This window comes from Vanessa tameamea, chromosome 16 (assembly GCF_037043105.1).
Source record: "Vanessa tameamea isolate UH-Manoa-2023 chromosome 16, ilVanTame1 primary haplotype, whole genome shotgun sequence".
Taxonomy (NCBI): domain Eukaryota; kingdom Metazoa; phylum Arthropoda; class Insecta; order Lepidoptera; family Nymphalidae; genus Vanessa; species Vanessa tameamea.
The window spans coordinates 5,878,925-5,901,942 of NC_087324.1; the positions used below are offsets into that span (position 1 = coordinate 5,878,925).

At 34.1% G+C, this 23,018-nt stretch overlaps 3 protein-coding genes across 12 annotated transcripts; 1 reads left to right on the forward strand and 2 right to left on the reverse strand.

The window, feature by feature from the left end:
• Window positions 1-708: 708 nt before the first annotated feature.
• Window positions 709-16,665, reverse strand: LOC113393902 (F-actin-uncapping protein LRRC16A). Of its 8 annotated transcripts, none has more exons than XR_010309376.1 (29): window positions 16,384-16,665; window positions 16,180-16,277; window positions 15,441-15,491; window positions 14,426-14,534; window positions 13,941-14,044; window positions 12,028-12,140; window positions 11,858-11,947; window positions 11,190-11,455; window positions 10,609-10,796; window positions 10,413-10,490; window positions 9,385-9,569; window positions 8,979-9,130; window positions 8,558-8,673; window positions 8,416-8,487; window positions 8,131-8,302; window positions 7,741-7,876; window positions 7,484-7,676; window positions 6,999-7,117; window positions 6,668-6,788; window positions 6,348-6,368; window positions 6,027-6,201; window positions 5,852-5,923; window positions 5,351-5,540; window positions 5,133-5,179; window positions 4,944-5,039; window positions 3,863-3,949; window positions 3,299-3,426; window positions 2,232-2,264; window positions 709-2,055 (listed from the first exon to the last, which is right to left on the reverse strand). XR_010309376.1 is itself a non-coding variant. In XM_064217263.1 (29 exons), the coding sequence occupies exons 1-29, from the start codon at window positions 16,442-16,444 to the stop codon at window positions 2,039-2,041; spliced, it is 3,225 nt and encodes a 1,074-aa protein (XP_064073333.1). In that variant the 5' UTR covers window positions 16,445-16,665; the 3' UTR covers window positions 709-2,038. The 8 variants fall into 8 exon arrangements, 5 of the variants coding, with proteins under 5 accessions (XP_064073333.1, XP_064073336.1, XP_064073334.1 ...); XM_064217263.1 differs by having other exon boundaries at window positions 3,364-3,426; XR_010309377.1 differs by lacking the exon at window positions 6,348-6,368.
• A 644-nt stretch (window positions 16,666-17,309) lies between these two features.
• Window positions 17,310-18,743, forward strand: LOC113393904 (uncharacterized). The gene is made up of 3 exons (XM_026631016.2): window positions 17,310-17,929; window positions 18,108-18,401; window positions 18,473-18,743. Exons 1-3 carry the CDS (start codon window positions 17,445-17,447, stop codon window positions 18,615-18,617), a joined length of 924 nt encoding a protein of 307 aa, XP_026486801.1. The 5' UTR covers window positions 17,310-17,444; the 3' UTR covers window positions 18,618-18,743.
• A 113-nt stretch (window positions 18,744-18,856) lies between these two features.
• LOC113393903 (ubiquinone biosynthesis protein COQ9, mitochondrial-like) lies at window positions 18,857-22,855 on the reverse strand. Of its 3 annotated transcripts, XM_026631015.2 has the most exons (7): window positions 22,667-22,855; window positions 21,517-22,150; window positions 19,836-20,190; window positions 19,663-19,754; window positions 19,461-19,581; window positions 19,187-19,390; window positions 18,857-18,964 (listed from the first exon to the last, which is right to left on the reverse strand). In XM_026631015.2, the coding sequence occupies exons 2-7, from the start codon at window positions 22,101-22,103 to the stop codon at window positions 18,929-18,931; spliced, it is 1,395 nt and encodes a 464-aa protein (XP_026486800.1). In that variant the 5' UTR covers window positions 22,104-22,150; window positions 22,667-22,855; the 3' UTR covers window positions 18,857-18,928. The 3 variants fall into 3 exon arrangements, with proteins under 3 accessions (XP_026486800.1, XP_064073371.1, XP_026486799.2); XM_064217301.1 differs by lacking the exon at window positions 21,517-22,150 and having other exon boundaries at window positions 19,836-20,188; XM_026631014.2 differs by lacking the exons at window positions 18,857-18,964; window positions 19,187-19,390; window positions 19,461-19,581; window positions 19,663-19,754; window positions 19,836-20,190 and having other exon boundaries at window positions 20,310-22,150.
• Between the last annotated feature and the right edge of the window lie 163 nt (window positions 22,856-23,018).

Genomic DNA, 23,018 nt, shown 5'->3' on the forward strand with positions numbered 1-23,018 from the left:
ATTAGTTTTTTAATGTAAGTAATGTATTCGTAATTTATTCTAATCGCTACACAAGATTACTACAAAGTTTCATTGTAATGCCATCGTCCTCCTAAAAGTTTTTTTAATGTTATGAGTATTTATAATGTTTATTCATAAACCAAACACAAAAAATATTGTCAACATTTTTCACATTTAAATTTTTCATTATTCCTTATTCCGAACAAAATGTCTTAATTCTAAAAACAAATATTGTGGTAAATTTAATTTCATTCATTTAAATATACACTATAGTTGGCCTACTAAATTACTTATCTTGAGAAAGTAATACTATCGGAAATTACTATCAATACTATCGATAGCACAAAACTATCGATAGTTTAGGTTAAAGTAATGGTTTTTGCAAAACTATCGATAGTATCAATAGTATTGCTCATGGGAAGCTATCGATAGTATCGATAGTATTGACACGCGACAATACTATCGATAGACTATCGATAGTATCGATTACACCTTAACTATCGATAGTCTATCGATGGTGGACTATCGATATGTAACAATACCGGGTACCTTTCTGAAGGATTCCATTGCGTAAAAAAAAATGTATATCGCAGAGAGAGTATAAACCTATTACAATACTAATAACAGTAAATCTATTATTTTTATAATTTTAAATCCATCGGAGTTCTATAATATATTTGAAGGAAGGATAAAACAAAACAAAGTTCATGTTGTATAATATTATATTGTAATTTAAAACAGATTATCACAACGCTCTAGACATAAATTGCACCATAAAATAAAAGTACCTAAAATCAGTCTGGTACCAAAAAACTACACAAAACCGAATAATTGGAATGAATATAAAAATACTATGAAATAATTTAATAATAGTATAATATCATACATCTAATTTCAATCAGTAATTTACGTACATGAAAATTCAATAAAATACAGCCTTATTTTCAAAAGATAAATGAATAATATAATAATTGATTTTATAATTATTCTAGTGAACACTTAAAAGTTATGGGGCGAGTTCTCTACACTTACTATAATGTATCGTAAAATTGAACCTTACAATGCAACTGCAATAGTCTAAAATTTATCTCGCATTTGAACTTTATTTAAAAAATCACACTTGATCAATTTTAGAGATAGTCGAGCCTTAATCTGTACACATAAAGGAATGTAAAAAATGGAAGATATCATCATGAATTTTTTTTAACAGAAATATTCGTAATTCTTACAATATAATATTTGTAAAACATGTTGTGCGTAATCTTTAGGCCTTTTATTTATATGACTAGTAAGACCAATTAGTTATTTATCGGCAATGAAGTTTTTCCTCATCACGTAGCCAACGAAAATAATCAAACAACGGTATATGGCACTCGAACCGGTACGAGTTACGTGTAAAATCGCTGAAAACAAGCCTCTCGAATATATGTAAATTTTATATCAATTAGTTATAATTTTTAATCCATGTATGTCTTAGATGTGTAGGATTTATATAATATAAGGATAAATAAGGACTTAAACATGCGTGTAAATGCGTAAGAATAACTTAAAAGATATGACAACAATAATAATCTGCCTTAAATAAATGTTCTAGATAATTCGAGAGAAAATGGCCATAATAACTTCCCTCGAGGATTGCGAGACTAAAATAATCACATGGTGTGCTCAGTACAAGCAGTGAGAATATAACATAGACGATAAAATATTGTATATAATATGCTACAAAATAATACTAACTCATCACAGTTAATAAAAAACGATTATATGGTTCGAATACCTTACCTAGCATTTACTTGGAATTATTATGCCGTATCAACTATTAATTATTAGCAGAATTAAATACTATATAAAACATTCAGTATTGAAAGAACGAAACGGTGTCTTCGAACACAGCGTATGTTGTCATCTTGACTATGAATGAGTAACTAGAGCCTAACTTCTAACTGGCACAATAGTGAGCATGAGAGATAAAGTCCGATTCATTGTTAACCCTGCTCAGCTTATCACGATAGCTTCATCACACTTACTTGTGCTTCGTTCAGGCCTCTGTGCCCTCTGTAACAAAATTGGTAATATTTTTATTAGTTTATTTCTGGTGCTTCGCTCCCGAGCATTCACACTTAAAATCATTTTATTTTTTATTCAAGCTTAATCTATGTAACTAACATTAAGACTAACAGAGGTTCTACTGTAAATGTACAACTTTTAAAAATATTAAAAAACTTACTCACCAGGAGTTAAAGGGTGATCACGCATCATTGAACCTGAAATTGTTAAATATATAACTTAAAAAATGTCAGTAAAATTGTTTAATTCAGTTTCTCTAAAAAAAAGAGAAATAATTGATAAATATAATCCAATCTTATAAATTACCATGCTATAATGAAAATAAAATATTTACACCTATTGAAAACCAATTTTACCCATTTCTAGGAGAAAATTAAATAAATAGTACCTAAAATACTCCCTTAGTCAACACAATGACGTGACAAGACATTGGGTATTTGACCGCAATGATTTTAGAAGTATAATAGTTTTGTCTTAGTATTTTGCCAGAGACTAGTTATATACATATCTTGTTTTTGCAAAATTCATATTAACTTTAGGAAACCCTCATTAATATAGTAAAATTCTTAAAGATAATGAATTGACTGAAAAGTTAATTAAAAACTATGCAAATTGCGTATTTTTGTCAACTACACAATTTTAACAGCATGCTTTGGGCAGTGGCGTACATTGGGTTTTGTATCGCACCCCCTAACGCAACGTATGTATATGTTACGTACTTGTATATACTATTTTTATCATATCATAGTTTGTTGTATAAGTAACATTATCTACTTTTGTGTTTTAAGGGATGTATCATGTAACGCCACTGCTTTCAGGCGTTAGACATTATCAAATTAGATAGACCATGCATTTATTAGGTATAATTAAGTTGATAAGTTAGTTATAGAATAAATGGTTACAGTAGTGCTTTGCTTAGCTAAAATAATATGTTATTTTGTTAACATAATCCAGCCCGAGTATCGCGAGTTAATTGCTTCAGAAAAGTTTTTTTTTATCATGTTTCCGTTTCCTTATATAACAGAGCTATCTATTGAACAACTCAGCATTTATTTCTAAGTGCGAAAGAAAATTGAACTTGGAATTGCTTTGATTCGAATTTTAAATAAATGAAGCATGATAAAAAAATAATAGTTTTTAAAACCCTACGATCCTTACCCATCCAGGTATACCTCACGTGCGGTATACAATAAACACATAAGACAGTGAACATGGAAAGCGGCAAGCGTACCTACAAGCGGACGACACTGCCTGCGGGCTGCGCTAGCTAGTAAGGGATAGCGTGTGTAATGTTACTGGTTAGTGCGGCGCCGGGGGTGATGCCCACGATGCTGCCGCCCACGCACGCCTCCACGCCCTCTGTCGACCACCACCACAACGTTAGCTCAACAAAACGACGTCTCAAATTGTACATTTACAAGACTTTCATTATTGCCAATGCATCTTACATCTTATATCCGGTATCATTTACTTTCATTGCGGACTATAAACAACATATCAATCGAATAATCGATATTCTAAGCAACAAATAACTGCCATGCGAACATTTTGTTGAGCCTTTAAATATAATTTTATTATTAAATTTAACCATCGCGCCAGACGCGGCCAAGTTTTAATTTTGTTATTCACTTACAAAAAAGAATCAAGAAATCATCGACGTCATCTCCACATAAGTGAGTTGCAATTGTGTGATTTGGATATTTTTTTAAAAGTGAATAGTTCAGTCGCAACATCTAAGTGGGAGCGGTGCGACAATCTGTGCGACCGGCACAGCGAGGCTGCGGGTGCTCGGTACCTGTGGTGCAGAGCGCGGCGCTGTCGGCGTTGCCGCCCGCCACCGACCACGGCCGCGCCTTGCCGCCGCCGCGCGCGCAGCCGTTGCCTGCCCACCAACCCACACGTTACCTCTCACACGCGCGCACGCGCACGCACTCGGGCGCACGCACGCTCGCGCACGCCGATGCCGCCGTGACTCGTTAAGCGCAATCCAGTTATATCGGAAAGCAGACGCCGAGGAGTGTCCTGCACCTCTTAGCCTTTCGCATCGCAAATGAGGAAGAGAATTGGTTCATGCGTACCAATTCGATGTCAATATCAATGTAGGCGGGTCGGAGGCCCTGGGCGTCTGCTGTCCGATAGTGTCTGTGTACGAATACGTCCAGTCGCTGCGTCACACACACGGTTAGCCAAGCGGATTCGATTATGCTCACATCAATCAACCCTCCTGTTATCACCGAGCGCAGGTTTCCTTTCATTCCATTTGAAAATAATATTATTAAAGTATATTGCAGTGCCAGGTGTTATTCTAAATTGATAATAACATAAACCATTTTATAAAAACCAAGCCTTGTTCTTTCATTGTTTTTTTTTTGTTTTTTACCAGCGTATTTAATATAAATATTGGTGTAAATTAAAGAGAAAATTGTATGTAAGTATTTAAATAAATTACTCATGATAGAGTTTTCCAAAATTGATAATCTTCATGATGCACCCAATGTTTGATATCAATAAATTACCTTTTTAAAAATATATTTATGCATAGACTAATCTAGAGCAAGTACTTGTGTGGATCAAATCCATAATGCATCGTATTTTTGTCTATCTACAGTGTTTTTTTTTAATTTTACTGAAATTTGAAGCTGTTTATGCAATATATGTATGTTAAATAATATAACCAGGCCATATATACATAACAAGGCCTATTTAAAACAAAGCATCAAAGCTCATGTGCTAGTATGGACTACATCAGGTTCAGTACACTCGGAGGCGTCAAACAATATTACATAAGCCGTGTCAACAATACACTTCGAGTTGTGTTGGACGAACACTTGCCATAGTTTCACACAAGACAGACAATATTTTTTTATATCTTTTACCCATTGTGTTGACATTATCAGATGAACGCGATGGTGGTGGCGTGGTGGGTGCCGCCTTAATGCCCACGTTGTCCGAAGATTTGCATCGAGACACTTCTATTACATTAAAAACTCATATTATTGAATAAATCAGTATTGCTCAATAAGTACACGAAAAATATTTTCGGTGATTATAATTACAAAACTTACCACACTCTAGGAGAACCGGTGTGCTTTCGCCAGATGTTACGCTGTACCTGTAAATAATTTTGAGCGCATAAATGATTTCTCAATGTTACCGATAACAATAACTCAATGCTTTGTTTTACAGGATATTTCATACAGTGTTCTATATGCAAGGAGCGGTCGCAGACAGAGCCTGGCTTATTCCCGAGGTTACCTACAGATGTTAAGGTGTGGATACGCACATGGTGTCGTCGCGGCGCAGCGTGGGCGAGTGGCGCAGCGGCGACGGCGAGGCGGGCGAGGCGGGCGAGGCGGACGCCAGCGACGACAGCGAGTGCAGCGAGCGCGACGTGAGCGGCGTGCGCGCCGACAGCGACGACGCCTCCTCGCTGCCGGGCGGCGTGCGGCACGCGCGCCAGAACTCGTCCAGCCCTGTCGGGCGCTACGCTTTCACATCTCGATCTCCCACCAGGTTTGAGTTTAATTAATTTTACAACCGAATGAATATCTTCAATATATTTATTTATTAATTACACATTCAAAACGTAGTGTTTATAATCTGTTGGATAAGATAGATTTTTATAGAGCTTGTTTTTATATTTTGTCATTGTCAATGTGTACAATAATGCTGCAAAATTCATTGACGGTAACGAAATTTAGGTCGATTATCATATCATAGCATTTTATGTTGTATTAAATGTAATTGTAACAGCTGCCAGAGTTTAATTAGTAAAATATAATACCCTCATCTATATCTTGTGATTGATCGGTAACGGGTCGCGTCGGCGCTCTAGTTTTTGCTCTTCTCGGTCGACCTGTAAAAATGTTAATAAAATAAATAATTTAACAAGAGCAAGTATTAACTAGGAGTTTGAACAAATCTCGCCATTTACACAACTGCCTATATTACTGCCACACCTTTGACGAGGTGCCGCAGCGTGTGCGCCGGCAGCTCGGCGAGTGCGTCGGCGGCCTCGGCGTGCAGCGGCGGCAGGGACAGCATCTCGTTGCTGCTGCACTGCTGCTGCTCGGCCACGGACTTGGGCCGCACGCGTCGCCCGCGCTCGCGGCGCCGGCAGCCCAGCGGCGTGGCCTACGGGGACGCACGGTCAGTCCTCACGGATTCAATGATGCTTCGACAGTATAATCGGCGGACCATTATGCGTCAATAATATATTAGGCCAACTTTAAAAAAATAAATTTTGGTACATTGATGAATAAAATTCATATATTTCTTACCAAATTCAAATAATCCAACTTCTGTGATGGCATGAAAATTAAAGAAAATGTTAGAAGTCAAAAAGGATAGAGTTAAAAATTATGAAAGAAAGTAAATTGTATTTAGTGTATGGATGCGGTTAGCTATTCAATGTATTCAGCAATTGCAATCAGATTTTGTGATCTTACACTTAAAGTGTGAACACCAGGTATACACTTACTGAATGTTTTAATTTTAGTTAAACATATTTTGCCAGAAAGATTCTGTAATGGGACGACCCCAAACGACTTGATTTTATTCCGGTGGATCCATAAAGGATCAAGTGTATTATGACTCTCACCCCGGAGTGCGAGATGGGCGAGAGCAGGTCGGGCATCTCGGGGTCGATGACCGGGCCGCGATCGCTCTCCGCACCCTCCACACTCTCGCACGCTGACAACGCCAGTCTCTCGACCGCTTCGCTGCACGACAGATGTATTGTGTGTTAGTAAACGTCGATTGATGATGTTATTTCAACTCGCCCCTTACATGAAAATCCTTAATAAATAACTGAGGGAATCCTGATTAATAAAAAGTAATAAAATTATTTGATATATTCAACAATTTCTTTGGGTTTGACTGAAAGTATTTAATTGCATTATATATTAATATTAACTTTTATTAAACATTACTTGAGCAAATCCTGTAGAGTGTTGTTGCAGGGCGCCATAGCATCGCGCACGGCTTGCAAAGTCACGAGCTCACTGCCACCACCGTTGCCACCCATAGCGGCAAACACTTCGCTACACCTCTGGCAAAGTTTTTATACAAGAAAATTAAATTTAAGATAAATATAATAGGAAACAAGAACCACCAGTCGAATTATTCTGTCATGGATAACGAATATAGGTAATGTATACAGGTGAATCTTAAAACTGGAAAGACAAATCCGAAATTATGAGGAATAGAAAAATACTCATAGGAGCATCAGGCGCAATTTTAAATAGCAATATTCTTAGCCAGGAATCGCTTGAGTTTTTTTGCTATATTTCATAGATTAGATTTGGTCATACACTTAAAAATTTTATGTAATATTAAATAAATATGTAAGAAAACGTACCTATTTACTGAATAAAGTAGAGGGCTCAAATAAACAAGAATTAATAGTCTCGCCTACCTGGAGGTACTGGTGCAGCAGGTGGTGCGCGGCGGCCGCGGCGCGCTCGGTGGCGGCGGGCAGCGGCGGGGGGGGCAGCGCGGCCGCCGCCTGCGCCGCCAGCGCCGCCGCCGCCTCGCCGCCCGCCCACGCGCGCTCCAGCGCCAGCGCGCGCACGCGCCCGCTCTGCCCCGACGAGCCGTTGGTCGCCAGCCTGCAAGCGCGCGTGCGTTAGGTGGGGCAGGTCAGCCGCCGTCGCGCGGTAGGGCGGGGCGCACCTCTCGTGCAGGTCGCGCCACAGCGTGGCGACGCGCTCCGAGGCCCCGCGGCCGCCCGCCGCCGCGTCGCAGCCGGGGAACTCCACGCGCCGCACGCTCACCGAGCGCCGCAGCGCCGTCGCGATGTCCGTCAGACCTGCGCACACCATTCGCTTACTGCCAGCGCACCGCGCGTCGACACCACCGCGCATTGCCGTCGCACGAATTATTATTGAAAGGAAGCGAGTTTGGGATGTGTTACATTTCTAATATACTACACAAATGAAATAAGCCGTCATTTTTGGCGATTCTGTAGTTGCGTTTTATCATCGTATAAAATATTATACGATGATAAAATAATTTTGAGTCTTTAAGTTTGTATAATTAGACTAAGAGGTGGTAAGGTTTAACCTTGCAAACTGAACGCGTTCCTGTCTATGTACAGAGTGTGCAGCGTGCAGTTGCACTGCAGCGCCTTGGCCAGCAGCCGCGCGCCGGCGTCGCCCGCGAGGTTGCCGCCCACGTCTAACGTGCGCAATCTCCGCGCGCCTCCCAACGCGTTCAGTAGACCGTACAGGTCACTCTATAATGAAGAATGACAATATATTATTAAACTAAACTAAAGGTTAAAAATGTATGTGTAATAAATAACTCAGTTCTGGTTAAAGTACGATAAAATATCCGGATAGATTTTACCTTAAGTTTACAATCGCTAAGATCTAATGTTGTCAAAGCTGTATCAGGTTCTTGTAGTACGTGAACTAAACCCTGTAAGCAAAATAAGTTAATCAGAATTCCCTAAATAATATATAATATTTAATTGATGACAGTATTTTACCTGAATTAACGGTGGCGCATACGACCTTTTTCCAGTCAACTTGCTTAAAGATAATTGTGTTATCGAATGATTCTTTCCTATTGCCCTCACTATTCCGGATAATTCGAATTCCATGCCTGTTGATAAATCAAAAGTATAATTATTATAATATTTGTTTATATTCTAATGCATATATTTTTCCATTAGATATTTTATAATAAAAAAATATTTTTATAATATGAAAATAATTACAATTAGAATAATTAGAATTAAAAATAATAAAAAAAATAATTAGAAAGAAAATTAGATAAGATAAAAAAAAGCATTTATAAAATAAAGTTAACAGATCTATGTCGACGATAGACCATACAACATTTAGTTTCAAGTAACTTGTACTTAATATCCTATTTAATATGACGAATTTCCAGACAATCACACTTACTGTTATCGGACAGGTCGAGCGCCTGCAGGCAGCGCACGCCGTGCACGCACGACTCCAGCACGTGCGCCGCCTGCGACGACGACAGCACGCCCGCCAGGTTCAGCTTCACGCCCGCCGCGCTCTCGTTGCACGCCAGCCCCAGCAGCAAGCTCCTGGGGCACAAGTAATAAGTTTGCGTTCCCACGCCATGTACACGAAGCATCGAAGCAATGCTTCCACAGTTAAATTGCCGCACTAATCTGATATAAAATATTGATGCGACCTAGAATTAATCGCAGTCACACAGAATAGGTACATGTTTTTCTCGTTCTAGAGACAAATACATGCAAACAGGGTTTTTCCATCGATTGAAGATATTCGATGCGAACAAACTATAGTATATGAGAAAATGAGAATCGACGCGTACTTGAGCGCGTCCGGAGGCATCTTGCAATACGAGAAGTCGAGGTCCGTGAGTGCGAGGCAGGCCGTGAAGAACTGCCGGAAGGAGGGCGGCGGGTCGCGCGGGCGTCGCGCCGCCGACCACGGGTTGCGCGCCAGCAGCAGCGTCGCCAGCCGCGCCGCGCAGCCGCGCAACAGCGCGCCCCACATCTGACACAACGTCTGTACTGCGCACACCGCCGGCCACCACGTGCCCGTGGACGTTACCACTTCACGTCGAGTCATATCTAGCCGCACCAAGCTTGGCAGACTCAGCGGGAGCCCTGGTGTTCACATCTACCACTAGACGTCTCACAGATACACATAGACTTATAATCTCGTTTGGATTTTTCGTTACTCGTATATTATATGAACCGCTGAGACTCAGTCGCCAAAGGTTGCACCGGCATGGATAAAACAAACCCGCCAGTGCGCCAGAAAAGGTACCCTTTCTGTGCGAGGACGCTGGATGTGATTACAGTCAAAAATAAGATAGGGAATAATTAATGTCCGTGACCTACGCTGTCCGTAAATATTAATTGATTTTAATGTCATGCCCGATTTAACATAATTATCAGTTTTCGTACAATCAATGATAAATAATTGACAGTCGCCATATTTGTCTACCCCAGACTTAAAACCTACCAGAACTACCCCAGTACAAAAACCGTAAAACTTATACTTATGCTATTTGCTTAGATATTTTCTGTTGAAATATATATACGTTAAAATAATATGTAACATGTTCAAAATATAATCCAACTCGAACCTAATCGTTCTCATCCGGTCACTTTAACAATTTGCAAGATTGTTGTGCTGTCATGTCAACAATTCAAATTAGTTTTAAATGTCCATAAACTATATAAGGACCATTTTGTCAATCAGCAATATCCTTGATTCGAATATGACTAGCTCAACATTATTGATATGCAAATTATATAATGCAGACTATAATTTATTATGGTAATGCTTGGTTGAAAATTTAAAAATAATAATTTCATAAGCAATACTTACATTTTCCAAAGTAGTTTCCGTATTTATCAAATTCAAATGTTTTAATACGTTAGGTTGAGCTAAAAAATTATACAAGTTCTGAAACAAAGAAAGGATATAATTGAAGATTTTCAAACATAATTATTATTATAATCGTTAACATCGTTCGCATTCCACATTAAACGGGACTTCTGAACTAAATAAATAAGTAACTCACGTGAACGTCGTCCTTAAGGTTATTGTGCGACAGATCCAAGTGGGAGAGCGTGGAGAGATGGCACGGACTGTCGTTGAGCATGACCGCCAGGTGGGACACCGTCTTGCCGGTCAGTCCGCACTGCGACAGCGCTATGTACCTCAACCCGTCCGGGTTGTTCCCTAGCCCTGTAAGCATACTGATGGCTCCTGCGAACAAAAATTATTATTATATTTTTTAAACTCTCGTAATAGATTTATAGTTTGTAAACTTTTCGCTGAAGAAATCTAATAAATGTAATAAAGATTGTTTAAATGAAATCGATTGAGATAAAACTGACATGCTGTATTGCGTTGCGTAGTTCTACCGCTGCTAGTGCGGTCTAGGACATTGCACGTCATTCATATGACTTCAACGCACGAAACTACTACTGCGTCTGTTTCACAATACATCGGTAGAAAAGAAAAAGTTAATTCTGTTCATAAATAAGACAAATATGTACTGTCATTCCTTCATTGGAGCGATTCGAGCTCGTTTCACTAAACATCACCAGCACCCTAAAGATGACAATCTGAATACTACTGGTCCGCCGGCGCGCTCACCCTTGTCCTCGATGTGGTTCTGCGAGAGGTCGACGGTGTGCATGGCGGGCGGGTGGCGCGCGCGGGCGAGCGCGTGGCCGAGGCGCGCGGCGTGGTCGTGGCGCAGCGCGGCGCCGCGCCAGCTCAGCTGCCGGGGCGGCGGCGCGGCGGCGCGCAGCAGGCGCGCCACGGCCTCCCACGCCTCGCCGCCCACGCGCACGCCGTCGCCGCACACGCCGTCGAACCACGTGTTGTGCTGCAGCGCCATCACCAGCGGGATTAGGTCCCTGTGCGCCCCCACCGAGGTGAGGGGATCATAGATACATTTATTATAAAAGTTGAGTCAATCTGTTTCCAATATAGAAGTATTAATATGATGTTATCCTGTTTTGTGTGGCGGTTGAGCAATTATTTATGTAGATATGATATTTTTATGACGAGCTTGATATAGCTACTGGGATATACAATTATATAAACGTAGCGAGCCGAACCGATATCGTTGTTTTAAAAATTGATTCTTTTTCTACCATATACAGTATTCAACATTAAAATCGCTTACAATATTTATATATTATATCGGTATTTCATTACATAACTTAAAATTTTACATTGAATGGTTAATCTTATGTTAAGCTCATTTGAAAATTATATAGAAAGAAAAAAATACAATTAAATTATGGGGTATTTACCTTTGATCCAAATGGTCAAAATCTTTTAAATGAAGCATTCTTATATCATGCGCTAAGTATATCGTATCGATGTCCCATGCAACCTCGGCTCTGTAATAACACAAAATATAATTTTATCATTTCATGGATTATAAATATATAAAAGTTTCTACAACATTCGATAGATTTACCTGAAGGGTGTCTGACAGAGATCACACATGGCAGCATATTGATTCGAAAAATCACCACACGTGGAATGTTTTCTAGTACCGCTTACTGGTTGCAGTGGAAACGGTAAATTTACCTGAAATAGATAAATATATTTAGAATATATTTAGAAAAAAAACAACACAATATTTACCAATAAGATAAACGGACAACATTATTTTCATATCGTTAATCACCTGGGTCAATATATGCTATGAATTGATTTATCATAATTCGCTCGCGTTTTAGGGGTTAAGCGTAAAAAGTAGCCTATCCTTCCTTTGTTAAAGCTTACTTCATACCAAATTTCAATTTCGGCACGAAAGAGCAACAGACAGACAGAGTTACTTTCGCATTTGTAATTTATAATGAAAACACCAATACTACAATACCAATTTAATTGCCAATTTGACTCGTTTTGGGGGATTTCAATCGATGGACGAATCTTATCTATGAATCTAAATCTTACGCTATGAAATCCGTATCCTCCACACTGCTGCTGAAAGAGTAGCTATATTTGGGTTGCAGATGAGTGATTCAATAGAATTAAGGGAACTAGATATATAATATAATAATCTTATATTGGAAAGTTGGAAGCAATTGGGCAGAAGGTTCACTGAAAAAAAAATGGAGGCGTTTTAACCTTAAGGTTAATAATATTAATCAGTAACATAAAAATAAATATGTTAATTAATTAATAGAATGAATAGAAAAAAAAAATCTATTGTTTATCGTTAGTAAAAATGAAACCGAGTTGAGGAAAATAACAGGAATGTAAGAATGCTTGATAAAGGCTAGCATCGTGCGACCAAAATAAAAAAATATTTTTCATTAGAATGTTTATGACGAAATTCGTAATCAAGTCACGTTATAAATTAGCAGGTAGGACATTACAAAAGCTGTTGCAACTCGTACTGATTAGCGAAACAAATTATATTATTACTTAAAAGCAATAGTAATGTTAATTATCCTCGTTCAACTTCTGTACTACACTACAAAATTATTTTGCAGGTGGATTCAAACAAATTGTTTATTTTCCATATGAAAATGTATATACATAATAAACAACAAGTTAAATTAAACCTTCTTTTACATCTCTACAAAACAAAGTCGCTTTCTGCCGTCCGTCCGCCTGGATCTTTTGCACAACGCAACGGATTAATTAAAAAATATGTAATGCGGTTTTCATCAATAGACAAATTGATTCAAGAGGAAGGTTTATACGTACAATAAATGCATATTGTTAATATATATTAAGTGACATTTTTAACGTTCCAAGCCGGACTAAAAGAAGAGAAGTTTTTAATCCCATCAGCCTTGTTGCTGTATCATATCAAGCTCTGTAGCGTTCGCCCAATCGCCCGGCTATTGGTTTTGTTAATACTTAGTACAGGGATAACAGTTTCAGTAACTCCGTATTTAGGAATTTCCGTATATTCTTAGGAATTTGATAGAATTTAAACATTACAAGATTTTTTACGTTTTACTGTAAGACCCAACTGTTATTTTTTTTTAATGTTACTATGATTCCTTTATAGGAATTGTTGCGGTATAGACTGCGATATAGAATATAAAGTTTAAAACTTATATTCTACTAAAATTGACTAAACTTATTAACATGGTTATTATCTATATTTAATTAGGTAAAGGCTAAACGGTTCAATACCAGGAAATATGAACAGAAATGGAAATATTCGAAACATACAAAGTAACATATGTACAAAAAAATTTTCAAAAAAAAATTATAATCCGACCACACGAACACTAGTCAATTAAAATATCCACAATGGAAGCGAAGTTAACGAACTAATTAAGCTAATAAAAAACACTCCAGTTATTTACGGCTTCCAATTAAAAATAAACACAAATTGAATATATAATTAGGTGTTAAGCAAACCTTTGTAACAATGTCCTCCATAGCTACATTAGGAAATAAGTCATCAAATGCCGCAATCAGCGCGTGAATAGCATTAATAACGCCTTCGGAAGTCCCCTCCTCGCCTGAAAGTCAAGACACGTAGTTATTACTCAAGTATTTCATTACGTTCATTAGTTTTCATTTCTTATATCGTACATACGATAACCTACTTTTATAATATAGTATTAGCATAAATGTATGTAGTTTTACAAATCTTACGATCAAAATTCATTAATTAATTCATGATAACAAATGAACACAAACCATTTAATTCTTATTAAAATATATGTTAGATTTTAATTAGCAGAAGACATTTCTTTCTTTTATAAAAATCAACATTATTGTATGTTGACCTTTTTGGCTTTTCTCTATAATTACCAATAAAAAATTAAAAAATATATTATGAATCATTATTCCGTGTCAAGGTCGAAATTAGCAAACAATGGTCACAGTCTATGGCTTACCTATTAGGATCGACACTGGTTTGTGCTCGTGGATTAGCGTTATCGACAAATGATTCGCCTTCTTACTCTCTAAAGCTTCTATTTCCATTAAGTGAAATCCATTGTCAATCTGGAAGAAAATACAATTATCAAAATATAAACAAGTTTTGTTTATTAAGTGACAGCATTATTATGTTTATGCTATAGAAGATACAATAAAGAGCTTATAATAATGTATTGTTATATAATATATGTTTTTGTATATTGTTTATTAAATAAGCAATGATGTGTATAACAGATTAAAGATAACTATTTTATAACAATAAACTTAAACAGTTTTAGATGTCTTTTTAATTTAAAAAACCTAAAATTTAAAAAGATTCTAAAATATTGTTTTTTTAATTGGTTAAAAAAGTATGTTAGGTATTAATGGGTACATCTTTGTATTTAGTGTTTTAATATATTGTGCAAAATATTTTTGTGAAAAAATTAAATTAACTTCTACTTGAGCAAAGGTTCCAATTATATGTAAATGTAAATATATGTATAATATTTAAAGAGTAATTCTCGTTTTACACGATTGCCTAAAAAAGTGTGATGTTATCATGGTGCATGTATGTATGTGAATTTTTTTATTCAACTACTACTTTCAAGCAAAATTTTGTTGAAATTAGACACATGCAGGTTTCCTCACAATTTTTTCCTTCACCACCAAGAACGAGATGAATTATAAACACATATTAAGCAAACGAAAATTCAGTGGTGCTTGCCCGGGTTTGAACCCGCAATCATCGGTTAAGAGGCACACATTCTAACCACTGGGCTATCTTTTTTTTGTTTTATTAATAAATTATTTATTATTATTCAGTCTTCATGTTAATATTTCCAAGCCAAAAGCTTATGGGCATAATAACTCTTAATGACAAATTTATTTCTTTAAAAATAAATATTATACAAAATCTTAAATGAACTATTATTTTTTAATAAATGTCATAAGTTAAGAAATAATTCCAGTAATATTTATTGATACACTCACCCTTGTTGGCACTTTTGTTGTTGTTATGAAAACCCTGAATGCAGTAACAACCTAAAACATATTATTACAATAAGTTAAAAAACAAATATATAATATATATATCTGGGTTGTCTGTACTATTACACTTTATCCCCGTAAAATGCTTCCTTATTTACTTAAATATGGATCAATTCAAATAATTAGTAATAATTATAGGAATATGATATAATTATATATTAATAGATTTAAAAAAGATTATTTTTATCATCATAAAGGTGTACCGATTGGTGTCTATGTCGGTGGTGATATTCTCATTACATAAACACATACATAGTATTCATAGATTAGTAGTCAGTGCAGTATTACAGATTACTATTGTTATCTTAATTTAACCACTGATTGTTCACTGTGGGTGTAAGCTCCATAGGGACCACACATATAAACAGCCTATACATAGACTACAAGACACACCTAAGTGACTCATGCTATTGTCCAGAAAATTGATCATTTACAGTGGTTTAGATTACCAACTATTATCATCTTTGATTAATGATAATTTTGGTATATTTTACTTTGAGAATTTATATTTATTGATACGATTATAATTTATAACTCTTAATTTATAAAAATAAATTATTAAATAGTTTATTTTCTTACCTAAAATTATAATTTAATATAATTGGTGATTTTGGATTATATATATGTTTTACTTTTATGGGTCAAATATTTAAAAATTAATCATACGGGTCAAATGACTCACCAAAACACGGTTATCTACTTTATCACCTCTTGATTCCATCCGAATAAGCGATTTATAGAGAATTTTGGCATTTTTCCCTAATACATTGCTGATACTCTCTAGAAAAAAAAATCAACCAATTAATATGAAGATATTTATTGCGTGTGACTACATAGTACTTTCAGTGATAAAAATCACAATTTTAACATTTTAAATTTCACATACCGCTTAATTCTGTAGATATTTGAGATTTTGTTGACATTTTTACAATTTTTTTTAATGTCATCACTTTAACTAGATTTATTTTTATTATAACTCACTACACCCATGCTTGATTCATAACTTACAATAGTTAAAAGTAAATGTTAGTAAAAATTATTTAAAAAAATTATATAAGAAAAATACATTTCAATCGAATAAATTGAAGAATTTATTATCGACTTAAATTCACAACACCAATCAGCATACACTTCAGCTAAACTTGTAACCACAGATGAAACATCAAAATTCAAAACACAAAATGTAATCTAAGTACCAACTTATACAAACAAAACAATATTTTTTATATTATGTACTTGTATATAAAGAAAAAAATAATTTAAATTATGTCACAAAAAAATATTTAAGCTTTCTGCCATTGAGTTTTGTATTTATTGAGAACACAAAAAGAAATCTTTTCCGTAATTAGATGCTAAATAAAATGACAGTTTAAAGACACTTATTTTTAACAAAAATCTAAAACCTAATACTTTTAAAAACATGAATTTTTCTCATTGGGTTATTATCGTATTGGTAGCAAATTTTTCGTTATTTTAGGAAGATATTTGGATTTTGGAATACTACCTACTTACATTCCTATTATAAATACAACGAGCCTGATATTGATTCAATTATAATAATATAATTGAAATAGTATACATTAATTAAAGTCTGAAATAGGTTTAAGTGTTGAGCACTAAAATTGTGTTTACCATATAAAACATTATTACCAAAAGAATAAAATATAAATTGAATCCCTATGTTTATAAAATGAAAACATACTTTTAAATTTACTCTACTCGTACTTTATTTTTGATTTATATGTATTTTTTGTTAAGCATTGTACATATCTTTTTATCTGTATTAATTTGTATTCCTTCTTTCATTTTATTATTCATAACATACTCTGTGACTGTGTATTATAAAAAAAACTTCTTGCTTTTGACTTGTTAAATGTAGTAAGTTCTAAATATTGTTTTTATATAATAAAACAAATATATTGTTTTGTGTAAGAAAATTCTCCAGAAATGAATAAAAACTATGAAAGGTGTACACATTGTAATCGACGTAAATGGCTAGCTACTGGTTGTTTACGAAAATGGTTAAAACCACTGGAATGTAAACATTTACAAAGAACTATTGATAGCAAAAGGGACTACAATAACACAGACATGGTAAACACGGTGTTCTTACCCGAAAGGAAACCTTCCGTTAATACTAATAAGTTTGTAAAATTTTGGAAAAATAAACTCTTCATTACTGGAAGCGTCCGATCGTTACAACGATACTTCGGGAATAAAAATAGTGGTGGTGAATATATGTGTAATTTTAGCAAAGGAGCGGATAGTTACACTACAGAAAAGCAGATATTGGCTACTAAAAATGAAATTAGGAACGAAGAATTAGAAAGTATTCACATGAAATGTCAACATTCAGATGGTCATTCTGTTTTGAGAGGGCATCATCAACACCTATCAGTCGAAAGTTGCGCCATATACTGCCAACTTTCCAAGTAAGCTTCAGAGTCTGGTTCAAATAAATAAATTAAGGTCTCAACAAAAATTCAGATCCAGAACTAATAAAAAACTATTAACACTGTATAACATGTATATGAATATATACTTAAATTATTAATTTATATTGTTAATATAGAATCAAATAAAACATCTCATACATATTTTTCTTCTCAGGCATGGTTGGTATTGGGGTGGTATAACATCCAGTGAGGCAGAGGAGCTTCTTGCTGGCCAACATGATAATGTTTTCTTAGTACGAGATTCCTATGACTCAAGACACATACTGTGTGTTTCATTCCGTTGTGTTGGACGTACTCTCCATGCTAGGCTTAGACATGCAGATGGACTTTTTTCATTGAACAATGAAACATTTGTGCCAGCAAATAGGATATCAGAACATTGTGCAACAGTAGATGTTAAGTCAAATTTATTTGCTATGCCAGTTAAATTAGCAAGACCATTAAATAGGTATGTATCATATTTTATATAAAAAAATAAAATAACTTATAGAGAATATACTCAATACAATTTTTTTACAGGTTTGCAAAGTTAGACTCATTACAAAAGATCTGCAGATTTGTTATAAGACAAACTGTATCAGAAGACTTATGGAACAAATTACCACTTCCTTCGAATTTAATATCTTATGTTTCCCTTGGCAGTGACTACATAGCTCCTTTATAGATAGCATATAATAAATATATAAAGAGTGCCTTAATCTTTCAATGCACTTAACATATTTTAATCATATATTTACACAAGACATATCTTTTATGACAATGTAAAGTGTTAATAAATTTTATACAAAAAGTTTATTTTAATAAATCAATAATTATTGACTACTGTAAATCATTGGTTTGTATTTCTTAACTCATTTATTTGAAATCCATGTAAAAATAATTGAATAAAAGAAAAGATAAAAATGGAATAAAACTAGTAATTTATTTAAAAAAATAATACTACAATTTATCGAGATATATCTTCAAGCTATACAACTATTTCAAAGTATTCATACCTAACATATTTTTTGCCTGAAAATAAAAAAAAATACATTAAATTACCATACTTCTTAAAAGCTGAAATAATAAATATATATTATATTTTTTTTTTTAATATTATTATTTGTTATTTATTTCTCTATTATCTTTTAATTTTTATTTTACCCAAAAACTATCTTTCCTGTATATTTTTTGTGTTTGAGCAACAATGTGATATGTTAAAAGTAAAATTATAATTTTCATTTATTTTGTTACCGTTACAAAAGCTGCTGTTAACGTTTGTGGTGCAACTGCAACTGGATTTACATTAAGAGCTATTTGAATTAATTCAGCATCCCTTATTCTTGATTTAACAAAACTTCTTGTACCACTATTACTTTGGCTATTGTCAGTTAAATAAAACAGCTCAGAAGCTTTGTAAATACCAGCCAAGCCAACTCGACGAATGTACCAATTGAACTGAAATTTTCCCACAAAGATTATTTAATATATTTTTTAAAATATTATAAAAATATTCAACGGAACTTACATCAACACTCCGGTCACCTGTATGATAACAAATATCATCAACAAGAGAAAGCAGAGTAGCTAAACAATTAGGTACATTATTAGGTAGAGTTTGGATAGCCATTGCTTTTGGCCAGGTACTCCTGAAATTTAAGCCAGAATTAAATTATAATTCCAAATAATCCATATCTGAAAACCAGAACTATTCAGGAACTTTGACTTACTTGTAAGGTTCTATCATTAATAACCTGGTCATTATGGCATTTTCTATTAATTGTGCTGGAACTTTTGATTCTTTTAACCCTTCTTTAGGCCACTATAAAATTGACAATATTTGAGAAGATTGAGAAATAATTTGTAGAAAAATTAATTACTTGTTGATATTTAAGATACTTACACTTTTCATTTGCTCAACAAGTTTTTCATTACATGTAATATTAAAATAATGAACCAGATCTCCTCCTCCATTGGGAAATAATCCATGGGCAACTCCAGGGTACCCTACAGCTTCAGCTCCATGTGCTAAAGATTCAATGGACCATCCTGTTTTCAGCACAAAGTCTAAAGCTTTTACCAAAATGTTTTTTTTTATATCTTCCTCATATTGATGTTCATCTTGCTCAGTTGATTTTGGTGTCAAAATAATTTCTTTATTGGTTTGCCCCTGGCAATAGTGTCTTAATGTTTTTTGTGCATTACTAAATGAAATAGTCGTAAGAGGCATGAAAAGTCTATGATTTATCCTTAGAGCTGTTAACAAAATATATTTTTTTTACAAACTATTTTATACATATCCATTTAATAAATACATTAATGTTTGGTATAATATACAACATAATTATGCTTAAGGTAAAAAAAATTAAGTAAACACTTTTCATAGTATTCAAAAAGTTTTATTTGGTTAAAGTATTTTACATTCAATAGTTAATTACTGACTTTTATTAATTACAATACACTCTGATAATCTAGCTACCAAACCTTCTATTAAATGAAAAGCATTCAGTGCAGAATGTATTATTTGTTTTTTACTTTCTGTGGGTATTTTATCCAACATGTTACCACCAACATTGATTGAGATATCAACTTGTTCCTCTGGTAAACCTTTTGAATTATTAATATCCATTAATTTTACTTCATAATGAGCTCTAGACATATTCAATGCAGTTCTCAGCTTTTTTAAATAGTCATCTTCAATGATTGTGAAGCATTCTCTTATTCCAGTTCTGTTCAAATTATCTTTTAATGCTAGATATCTTAAAAAGTTTAATGCTGTTATAATCTGATCTGCTAACTCTACTAAATCAGATTCTGCACCATGAGGTAAATAACACATATTTTTTATCATACCCAGAAGTTGTGGTCCAGTAAAGCAATCTGGTAATTCAGATTCTTTAAAAGCATCTTCGATTGAATTTTTATATAATGTTATTGCATAGCCTATCATTCCGGAATGATTAGCATTATTTAATATGTATTTAATAAGCATACATCGTCCTTTATATTCAAATTTATTTATATGGTTACTTATGAGTTTGACAGCTTCCTTGCGTAGGGTATCATAACTTGAATATATGGCAATATTCACCAAACTTTGGCATAAGCTGTAGTGAATTGAATTTTTAAGCACAGAGTGTGAGGTATTGGTTGGATATTGATTAAGTATTTTAGTACACAGACCCATACCTTTGGCTACAGGTCCATATTCAGCAAAACTTAAGAGATGAAGAACACAAAACAAATTTATATGTACAACATAACTAATACTATACACAGCAGGAACTGCATATTCGGGCACTTCGAAATGACCAGAATAAATTCCATAAAACAATCCAGACAGTGTTGTCATGTTAATTTTCTCCTTATCATCATAAGGTGATAATTTTTCTTCATTGTCAGTAAGAATATTTCTCGATTTAGGCTTAAGACTTTGTTTATGGTGAAATTCTACATAGTCTAATAACTTATTTACATTTTTGACTAAAATACAAATATCTTGAATAATAGAACTAGTGCATATCCTAGCTTCACTATTAGCATTACAATCAGGATCCAAATCAACATATATTAAAGGTTTTCCAAGCAGGCTAATTAAAAATGCAGCTAAGATATCTTTAGTTGTATTATTTGCATTAGCTAAAGTTATTTCTTTTATTAATGGATTATAAAAAGGTGGTAACAGAGAATATATCTTTATGATCCTTCTGATATTCACATCAGAATCCATTAAAAGACGTTCCTTTCCTTCAAGTTGATGCTCTGGTAAAGGGATAGATGATATATATGTGCTCATTGAATCCAATGTAAATTCCAAACTTCTGAATCTTTTGGTGGATAATTTTATCAGAAGTTGCTGAACAGGATCTAATACAATAGCAAACTGAGCATTATTTTTTGCCACTTGTATTTGTTCAATAAATTCAAACAAGGCTTCTTCAGGAGAGCATTGTTTAACTATATTAGATAGTAATGTTTCACAAGTGCCATACAGTGATGGTTTTAGAATCAATGTGTCATCCTCAATCTTCCCTATTACTGCTGTTATTAAATCCCAACAATTATTGTTCAAATCATTAGCATATTTCTCATTGGTGGATGCACTAAGAGCCTCCTTATAATTGCCAGAATCCAGGCATGAAGATATTAAATCCACAACACTTTTTTCCATGATGAAAGATGTGGAAAGTAAGCTTGTATGTCCGAACTTTATGATTTCTGAAATTAATTTTCAAAGTTGTAATACTATTTTTTTGGAAAAATATTCATTTAATATTAATGCTTGTTTGGATGTACAATCTTAACTTATCCACAGGAATATACTATATATTTCCATGTTTTTAGTAGATTCAAACTGAGCGGTAATTGAAGAAAGCAGTTTAATTATTCTAAATCTTACATGGAAACAAATAATAACGACAACATGTGTGTGGTTGTTCATAGTTTATAAATAAAATTATAATATGCTTCGGCCCAACACTTTACGTGCATTTTTAATATTTGATTCTGGTACTGTAAATCAACCTTAAAATCTATAGATTCCATAATTTACACTATGTGCATGAAAAAAGACAGACAAACACACAAACATTAAACTAATTTTTGAATCGATACGATGTAAAAATGTGACAATATATATCGGCATTAATTATATTTGTAAAACTGTTAATAGATTTTATTAGCAGCATTACAAATATATTAGTAAGATAATATTAAAATGATTGTGAAACTTACAGCAAAAAACTCTTGGTAACTTATTCATGGTCACTTTGTCAATATTTCTTTAAATTTTAATGGGATAAATTCTTCTTTCTCGTTATTGTTATTCAGTTTTTGTTCTTATTATTTTAATATTCAAATTTCAATGAAAATATAAAATAAATATATTTATCGTTCTCGTCTTTTTTGCAATCCAAAGATATTAATATATATATATATAATACTCTATCCTTACTCCTCCTCTATCGTTTTTGACTTATAAGTTAGTGATGTCAGTTTATAAAAAAATATCGATTTTTGAAAAGTTAAGGTTTGTTTTATTTTTGATAAATTGACTCGTATAAATTGAGAGATTTTTTATATTTAT